Here is a 10,476-nt window from a genome sequence, read left to right as displayed (position 1 = left end):
ATATATTAGGGCTTAACAATTAATTACGCTTGCAATAATATTGCAATATGATAAAATGAGATTTTCTATTTGCAAAGGCTGCATTTTGACTGGTCACATGATCTGGTTACGTGACTTGTGAGTGAGTGAGCAGAGCAGAGCAGAGCAGGGAGTGGGAGAAGTCAACACTGCACTTTAACTGGTTGCACAGTGCCGTCAGACTCGATAGAAGCTGACACATCTGAAAGTTTGGTACCAAAGAGGAGCAGCACGTCCGTTGTTTGAATTATTTCGTCTATAAAAAAAGAAGACGCTGAGCAACGACATGTATTGTGCAGAACCTGCCTTGATGCTGTTGCTACCTCTCGAGGTAACACCACAAATTTTTATCAACAACACAAAATCATTTACGATAGTTGCACGACTAGAATGCCATGACCAGTGCTTCAACTTGAAGTAAGCAAAGTACCAGTTGACAGGGATCACTGACCAAACTGTTCAAAGGTTTTACTCCGTATGAACATAATTTGAAATGGCACGTGGAAATAACTTGAGCAACAACAGAGTTCATAGTGAAAGACATGATGCTCATTAATATAGTGACTAAGCCTGGGTTTACAGCTTTGGTAAACACAATGGACAAGCGGTACAGAATGCCCTCGTGCACTCATATTAGTCAAGTTGCTATCCTGGAGCTTATACAATAAATGCAGAAACAAAGTTGCAGCGGAGCTGAAAACAGTTTTTTGGAACTGGAACAGATTTATCGCTTGTGTTTGTTGAAAAATACATGAGAAGAAGACATTGACAAATAATCACATATTAAATTGCAATCACAATATTGAGGTTAAAAAAATCACAATTAGAATATATATATATATACATATATATATATATATATATATATATATATATATATATATATATATATACATATATAAAACAAATACATCTTCACTTTATTTTTTTAGGTCCATTTGTTTTCATAACTCCATGTCCATGCCATACTGCGAATGTCTCTTGGTGACACCATTGTGAAAAACATCAAAGTAAAACAGATTTATTTTGTACATTATTCAGATATCCTAATTGGTTGTGATTATATCATGTCCTGTTTGTCTCAGAGGGCCAACACACAAACAAAAATCAATACGTGTGTGTTTTTAAATCATGACAAACTACGTTTGTTTGGAGCCTCGTCCTGTTTTAGATTAGGTGCAAATAGACAAAGTGCAGTGAAGTATCAACAAATCAGTAACTCATGGTTAAAAACAGTGTTAACCCATTTTAAGCATCACGTGTTTTCCCTAAATTGATTTTGTCATTGATGTTTTAAGTGAACTGAGCCTTTACAGCCCTACATTAATGTCAATACCACGTTTGTGTCCAGGTCGCTGTGACAAGCACTCAAGTACTGCTGTGGCTTTAAAGGCTTTCTGAGGATTTTGATGATCTAAAAGATCAATGAAACGGTTAGCAGGTAAGAGTACGAGCATTAGAAAGAAGAATGTGCCATTTTATTTTTATAGCACATCTCAGTGACGTTTAAACTGCTTTACGGATTTACCTTGACTCTTTACACATTTGTCAAACTGAAGATAAGAACCAAGAGAAATGATGTGACAAAAATGCAGGAGCTATCTAAAAAAAAAAAAAAGAGTAAGAAAACTGAACATGAGGAAACAAAGATGCAACGGTGCATGCTGGTAAATGTAAGGAATGTAGAAACATTAAATCTATGTTGTTACAAGACTCTGGCATCAGGCACAGAGCAAAACTGACACTTATTTTTAGTCACAAGTGAAACCAGCCTTGGGAGCGTCTCCAAAGCCATATTTAAGTATATACCTCACCTACAGATTTTTCCATTCCCCCGATCCCTGCAGAAGCATTACATGTTCATTAAATGACTGCCAAAGGCTCAGCATCACTCTGATGCTTCTTCTGTGATTTGTGAGAATCGGTGGAAGTGACGCACTCTGAAATGCATAGAAAATCAGAGTCTCTGCAGGCATCGTATTGATCTAAACCCTGTACTTGTGACTCAGCAGTGACTAGCGCTGGCAGAATGTCACTCTGTGGGCTAAATCAAGGTAGGTTTTACCCTACACTATTCACTTTTTTTTCTCAGCCTATTCATAAATCTATTGTATAAAATTAACCATCCATCTTGAAGGAAGATGGCAACCTCAGCAATGTCCATGTTTGGTCCTGACTGTAAAGTTGACTGCATGAACTGAACAGAGCAAGGCTGAAGGACTCGTTCTAAGATGGAAGATTTACATGGAAACGCTTGTCTGTGCTTTAGATCTACAGCTGTAACCGTCAGCAGGAACATGTACGCATGCTGACACAGGATTAAGAGAAGCCCGTCAACGCAGTCCCACCATCAGTAAGAGGTCGACGCAGTGACAAATCAACAGGACTTTAAAGGACGTGGGTCTAATTGTTGGGTTAAGAGGAAACACGGTCTAATCAGAGAGCAGAGCTTTTCCATGTGCATTTACTAGACCAAGTACAAGTATTAATGAGAGGTATTTACCCATTTTTTAAAAATAAACTGCGATAATTATATGGAAGAAAATAGGTACAAAAAGCTCTTGTTTTGAACACTTCAAGCCAAAAATGATGGTGCCATTTACCAAAATGTCGACTCTCCATTTTTATCTACCTCCCACCAGCGACAAAGAGAAAACATAGACAGATAACAGAAGTCAAGTGACAGCTATTTAAGATAATTCTTAACTAAATCTTCTCAGACAAGCCAAGACTCCCACTAACATGGATATCAGTAGTTTAGAAACACTTTAAAATTATTTTGCTGAGACTAGACCAAAAGGATGACAAAGAGAAGAGATTAGGATTTACGATTAAAAACCTTTTGTACCTTGTTATGGTGAAAACAATTTGCATTTTAAACAACAAACCACAGATACTTTTCAGCAAAGCGACTAGAGACATTTTACTTCTTAAAATGATCTAGCTGATGAGTAAGACATCAAGAAAAGTCAGATTCGGTGCACGTTTGATCACAAAACTCACCCTTGAAGTTCTTTAACTGACATGGAGATCTTGAGGTTGTGTCCAAGAACATGAAGGGCAGTCAAGATGTCTGCCCACTGGACCATCTCTCCCAGAGGTCCCCCTTTCAGCACCTTTGGGCTAAAAACATCCCCAGACTCCTCAGTCAGGAAGCCCACATGGACCAGGATCTGAAAGAAAAAGACAATTTGGAAGAACATTAACTTCATGTTTATACTCTAATGCTTCCATCCCTTGGAACTTTGCTAAATCTGAATCATCAGACCATGGGATCTTTGTCCACAGCTCCACAGTCCAATTGTGATTTCTTACAACATTTTAATGAGACCTGCTATGATGTGTGACTTGCTGTGAGTCAAACCGTTTATTTCAATCCAATTCGGTTTATTTCAACAGCTCCAAGTCACAACAGAAGTTGTTTCAGGGCACTGAACAGAAACATTCATATACATAATAAATGTCAAGTAGTAAAAGTTATTGATCTAAGAAAATCAGCAGATTGTGTTGAATCTTCACTTTGTCACAGTCTCCCATCCTAAAGTCAAAGTCACTTTATTGTCAAAACTGCAACATGTACAGGACATACACAGGATTGAAATTACATTTCTCTCAGACCCCTGGTGCAACAATAACCATTTAACGTTAAAACATTTAATAAACATAAGCATAAAATGAATAATAAATCAATCAACCTTTATTTAGACAGGTAAATCCCATTGAGCCTCGAGGACTCATTTACAAGAGAGACCTGATTTCAACAAAGAAAGATGACAACAATGGACAACAGCAACAACAATAAACAATTATAAAAAGTCATATTGCAGGTTGTTGCTTTTTTTTTTTTTTTTTTTTACAAATAGGATGGCTGAAAGGAAAAGGTAACAAAACAAAAAACAAACAAACAAAAAAACCAGCTAGATTCTAAGGCGAATGTAGAAAACTAAAAACAGGAACATGTCTGCATTGGTCCTTGCCAGGAGTCCAACAGATTCTTAAAGCCACTTAGAGAGGTCAAGGTCGAGAGCTTCAAATCTTTTTGTAAGATATTCCAGGAAACAGGAGAGGAGTAGGAGAAGGCCCTTTTGCCTAGTTCAGTCCTCATTGAGGGAACACTGCAGGTAATAATGTCCTGAGAGCGCACTCCGTAGCTGCACTCACGCAGAGACATGTAGGAGGAGATGTATGAAGGCAGCAGACCAAGAAGTGTTTTAAATATGAAAATGTACCAGTGAGAGAGTCTGTGTGAAGTTAATGATGTCCAGTTAACCAGCGAATACTGGGTGCAGTGGTGGGTACGATAATCACAGCCAGTTGTGAATCTTAGTGCACCATGATAGACAGCATCCAACATCTGCAGGGTTCTTGTAGAAGCGTTCATCTAAATAATGTCACCATAATCAATTGAGGGAAGGAAAGTCACAGATACAAGGCGTTTTCTAGCATTCAGGGTTAGACAGGATCTGTTTCTGAAAAAGAAACCCAGTTTAACTTTCAGTTTCTTTACCAAGTTTTCCACATGGAGTTTAAAAGAGAGATGTGAGTCGACCAAGATACCCAAATATTTATAGGAATCAACAAACTCAATGGGGACACCATTTAGGATAAAATCGGAGGAAGAACTGCTGGGACCAACTTCCTATTTGAAAAAAGCATCCCTTTGGTTTTGTCGGCATTTAGGACAAGTTTGAGGCGGAACAAATCAGTCTGGATGTAGTTGAATGATGATTTCAAAAGCTGGAAAGCCTTAGCAACAGCTTTAGCTCGACAATAAACAACTGTGTCATCAGCATAGAAATGTGTGGATGCATTAGGGATGTTTTTACCTACATTATGTATGTAGATTGTAAAGAGGGTGGGTCCTAAGACTGAGCCTTGTGGTACACCATTGTTGACTAATATGGCGGTATAAAAATATTAAAAAAACTATATCTATAAAATAAGCAAGCACAAAGGAGACCGTGGAAAGGAAAAACTCCCTTTTAACAGGAAGAAAACTCCAGCAGAACCAGGCTCAGGACGAGCGGTCATCTGCTTCGACCGGCTGGGTTTGAGAAGACAGGAAGTAGAAACAGACAAACACAGAATGGCAGGTCCAGGTGTACTTCCTATTGGAAAAAAGACCCCCCCCCCCCCCCCCCACACACACACACACACACACATGTTAAGGACAGAAATGTTTACAAATACAAACAGAGCAAGTAAAGACAGCAGCAGAGTGAGGAAATGTAGTCAGTTTATCCTCCAGAAGTCTAAGCCTATAGAAGCATAACTAAGAGATAATTCAGGAAACCCAAGCCAACCCAAACTAGGATTTATCAACAAGGAAAGTCTTAAACCCAGTCTTAAAACTGGATAATGTGTCAGCCTCACGGACAGAAACTGGAAGATGGTTCCACAAGAGAGGAGCCTGATAACTAAAAGATCTGCCTCCCATTCTGCTTTTGTAAACTCTAGGAACCACAAGTAAACCTGCAGTCTGAGAGTGAAGTGCTCTGTTAGGAAAATAAGATCTTATATATGATAGAGTTCATTTGTTGAGAGCTTTGAATGTTAGAAATATTATTTTGAATTATATTCTGAATTTGACAGGGAGTCAATGGAAAGAAGCTAAAACTGCTGAGATATGATCTCATGTCTCCTCCTTTATTTAATTACATTTGATTTAAGTGATTCTGAATCACAAATATTTTTAACCAAATGTATTTATTAAAAATGATAGTTACCTTTTTAATCTCCAGTATTTAATGATGCATTTAAAGTTGATAGTTTCATAAATCTCCTCATTAAGGTTTGTTTGCTAAAGACCAATAATTAAGTTTTATATAACGAAGTATGATCAGTGTTTGAGGAATAAGGAGCATCTGAAACACATTCACCACTCTAGTATTTTTCTAAAGGGATGATCTTAGCTATCTGTATGACAGGTGATACCTATTACAAGGCCATGCAATGGAAGTTTTCTTTAAATATTCACCTATTTTTGCTTATGTTAATCTTTTTCCCAAACAAACTTGCAGTCAATCAGCCATCGTCACCTTGTTTAAAATCTTAATGGGTTTAGTTCAGTATTGCAAAATCGTCCTTGTACATTTAGGTTCCGTTTACCATTTTCTCCTGTCAGACATCATCTTGTTCTTTTGTCTTTCCATGTCTGATCCCTGTCTAGTATTAGATTTTTTTTTTTTACTGTCATGTATCCGAGTGAAGCCCTCACTAATCACAGCATCTACAGGACGATTCCATCTCTGTTTCATTGTTGAAGATTTTGGCTGCAAGTTTGGGACCTCATATGAATAAAATGCACCATATCAGATGCATTATTGATGTGACAGTGATAAAATCCTAAACAACATGTTGGTCAAAGCAACACCAAGCAACTGACCTGAAAATGATCCAAAAATGTATATCCACCAAAAATTATTTAGGTATTTTAAAGCTTGATATTCCAACTTGTTTTACATCATCTCATTTTCATATTTGTCCAGTTTTAATAAAGTTAGACTATTCCAAATTTAGAATTAATCTGTGCAAACATTTTAATGACTTTAAGAATTAAAATCATTACACTTTCAGACTCTTCAAAAAGGAAATTATGTCAGCTGGAAATTAATTCTTTGAAATCCCCAGTGAATTATCCCCCCATCCTCAGAAGAAACGGCACACCACCCATCCAAAAATCCCATATTATGGACTTATATTTTCAAAACCCATTTCACAAGCAGCATGTGCCTGAACAGATAACCACGGCAACACTTACTTTGGATTCAATTCATTTTGTTTTAAAACATTACTTAGAACATATAAAGGGATTATTATGGTATGTATGTGGTACTTTTGCACAATCTTGTACCAGGAAGCCACAGTCCTGTTATGTATGTCCAGTTTACTGCTACGTAATTAGTGGAACCCAGCGAGAATTGAGCAACATGTTACTTTTCACAGCGGATTAAACATAGCCTTGTCCAAAAGCTGCTCTGCTGAGTAATCCTGATTAACTAACACAACATGAACTCCTCCAGCTGCTTCTGCTGGCAAACAAATCCCATAACTTTGACCACGAAACATGGATAACGATTAAGGCCCACTGAGAAGTCTGCCAAAAGTTGTTTGTCTGTAGATATGTGTCCTTTATATTGATGTATATGCATCCATATGTCTGCTCTTAAAAACATCCTAAATGTGTAGGTAATGATGGAAAATTTCCAGCAGCATTTTAGAAGGGCTGCAAAAACTCTTATTTCACTCTGTTCTTTGTAATTATTTCCCTAAGCACAGATACTGAAGTGAGAGGAGTTAATGCAGGCAAATACACATAACAAACACACTTGTATGCATTTTTTGTTATCACACCTAAAGGTTGTTCTAGGGGCAGCTGTGGCTGAGAGGTTAGAGAATCTGTCCTCCAACAGGAGAGTTGTGGGTTCAATTCCACCAGCAGTCACATGTTGAAGTGTCCCTGGGCAAGACACTGAACCCCTCATTGCCTCTGATGTGTGTCCCATCAGTGTATGAATGTGATCTAAAAGCTCTGATTGGTCTCTACAGATTCAGATCATGTTTGAAGAGATTTAGTGAGTGTAGATCTAGTAGAATACTGTATGAATGTGTGTGTGAAGGGACATGAGGCACAGATTGTATTGAAAAGCACTTTGAGTATCCTAATTAGATAGAGAGGTGCTATATATGTACAGTCCATTTACCATTCCACAAATCAAGAAAAATAGCCTGTCTGCCTAATGGAAGTCAAAAATTTGATTTCATGAATGAAACTCTTCTTGAGTCAATAATGGTCAATCAGGTCATCTGGACAGTTTCTTTTTTTGTGGAAAAACATGTTGCCCTCTATCCGGAGAGCTTCATCGGTCTGAGGAGTCCCAAGTAAACTGTTTTCCCCTCTAAGCAGTACACGCCTTTAGTGGGCCAACCAGTTTGCTGGTGATAAAATGGTTTCTGGATGCTGTCCTCTCTCCTGTCAACTCCTCCTAGGCAGGCAGCCACAGCCAAAGTGGTTCAAGACATCAAAGTTCATGCTCAATCATCCAGGTACAAAATCCACTGATGGTCAATCAGGTCGTCTGGACAGTTTCTTTTTTGTGGAAAGACATTTCGCTCTCTATCCGGAGGGCTTTATCAGTCTGAGGAGTTCCAAGTAAGCAATGTGTTCCCCACTAAGCAGTACACTCCTTTAGTGGACCAACCAGTTAAGTGGACTGGTTGGCCTTTCAATAATCTCAAACCACGCACAAGGCTTATTCATTTTTCATGTGTCAATCTCAAAGTTTCACTCTCGTGTTGCTGGAAATTTAAAACAGTATAGAAAACTGGCATCCATGAGTGGGGCAAGAAAAAAACTACAGTTCTCCATTCTTTGACAGTTAGCTGCTGATGGGACGGTCCTGTGGCTTGTCTTTGTTTTGACACTGTCCGAGGCTCCATCTCATCCTCCTCTTCAAAGTCACGGTTAGACTCTGAATTTTCAGAAATGGGTTCCTAATTATGAAAATGATTCCTCTTCATCATTGCCAACAGCTTCTCTCTTGAAAAATAATTTAAAAGGCCATCTGAGCAAAGATGGTTTTAGCTATCTTGTTCAGTTGAGAGCTGAGCTGTCCCTTAGTTATGCTGCTATACGTTTAGACTGCTGGAGGACAAACTGACCACACTTTTTCACTCTGCTACTGTCTTTACTTACTCTGTTCAACCTGTTTTGTATTTATAATTATTTTTTCTATCCTTAACATGTGGTTTTTGTCTTTCAGGCACACCTGGACCTATATCTGGACCTACCATTCTGTGTTCGTTTGTCTCTCCTTCCTGTCCTCTCAAACCAGCCGGTCAAAGAAGATGGCCACTTGTCCTGAGTCTGGTTCTGCTGGAGGTTTCTTCCTTTTAAAAAGGGAGTTTTTCCTTTCCACTGTTGCCACTGTGCTTGCTCAGGATGGGAGACTGCAATGAAGCCAAGATTCAAATTGTCTGCTGGATTCCTTAGATAGAGAACTTTACTAATTGGCTTTTATGTGTGTGAATGTTCCTGTAAAGTGCCCTGAGACAACTGTATTGTGATTTGGCGCTATATAAATAAACTGAATTGAATTGAATTGAAATGGCAAAACAAACTTATTTATAAAATAAAATGATAGTCATTGATGTTGTTTGGAACTGATCTGAAACCCTTCTGAATTTAGTTTCTCTTAGTCAGGAAAATTAAGACATGTGAAACACATTTAAAAAGATATGGCAACCAATGGAACTAATGTGACTAATGCACCAGTTAACTAATGTGACTAATTGGGGACTTTAAAAACTAATTGCAATCAAACTGAAACATAATTAAGACACTTTGTGGCTTAAGTACAAAAACGCTTTTCACAAGATTCACGGGAATGTCTTACAAACATCATGATTCATTCACAGTTCACATACGTGTCTAAAACCAAATCAATGTGATTCCAAGAAAGAAAGAAAAAAGCATATTCTTTCACATCGTATGTCTCTAAGCAGTCCAAACAGTGGCAGTGGTGTACATGCTTTAGTGTGGTTTTTAAATTTGGTCTAGTTAGGTGACAGAAAGACAGCCTAGCTTTGCTGAACTTGCTTTATAGCAAACCCCATGAGAAAAGAACATCTGAGGAGACTCAAGAACTATTTCTGAATAAAAAAAAATCTACATAAACACTTCAGTTGATTTTTAATGGTAATCCTGACATGACATCAAACATTTTTATAACAACTATTTTTTTTATTTATTTGTTTTACCTTTATTTAACCAGGTAAATCCCATTGAAATCACCTATCTCTTTTGCAAGGGAGGCCTGGGCCTGAAGGCAGACCAACATACATGTTTTTGGTCTATTGGAGGAAACCGGAGTACCCGGAGAAAACCTACACAAGCACGAGAAGGACAAACTCCACACAGAAAGACCCCAGGTCCAACCGGGGACTGAACCCAGGATCTTCTTGCTGTGAGGCAACAATGCTAACCACCGAGCCAGTGTGCTGCCAATTTTTGCCAATATTTGTTGATAACTATTAACAAATAGGGGCTGATTAGCACAACAGATTATTGGCTTTTAGTTTGAGCCATCTCATCATTGTCTCATATTTACCAGTTTGATCCATTTTTCTGAGAGTGAATAGTTGTTTGTGTCTTTTGTCTCTCGGTGTCCCTGTGATGGACTTGTGACCTGTCCAGGTTGTACCCCACTTCTCACCCAGTGACTGCTGGATATGGGCACCAGTGACCCCATGACCTGAAGAAGTGGGTAAAGATAATGCATGGATGGATGGATGGACGGTTGGATGGATGGATGGATGGACAGATGATGGATGGATTGATGGAGGACAGATGGACGGATGGATGGATGGACAAACAGACGGATGATGGATGGAAGGATGGATGGATGGATATATGGATGATGGGTGGATGGAAGGATAGGTGATGGATGGATGCTGCAT

General features: G+C 38.5%; 1 protein-coding gene across 1 annotated transcript in view; it reads right to left on the bottom strand.

Annotated features, from left to right (window-relative positions):
• The window catches only part of LOC119422495 (alpha-1,6-mannosylglycoprotein 6-beta-N-acetylglucosaminyltransferase B), a 249,262-nt gene that overhangs the window by 176,566 nt on the left and 62,220 nt on the right, over positions 1 to 10,476 (bottom strand). The window contains exon 7 of the mRNA XM_037689870.1: positions 3,022 to 3,191. Within this exon, the coding sequence (XP_037545798.1) occupies positions 3,022 to 3,191 (170 nt within the window). The remainder of the gene's footprint in view (positions 1 to 3,021; positions 3,192 to 10,476) is intronic.

Source organism: Nematolebias whitei, chromosome 16, assembly GCF_014905685.2.
Source record: "Nematolebias whitei isolate Nwh7 chromosome 16, NemWhi1, whole genome shotgun sequence".
Lineage (NCBI taxonomy): Eukaryota > Metazoa > Chordata > Actinopteri > Cyprinodontiformes > Rivulidae > Nematolebias > Nematolebias whitei.
This window is presented reverse-complemented; position numbering and strand designations above follow the sequence as displayed.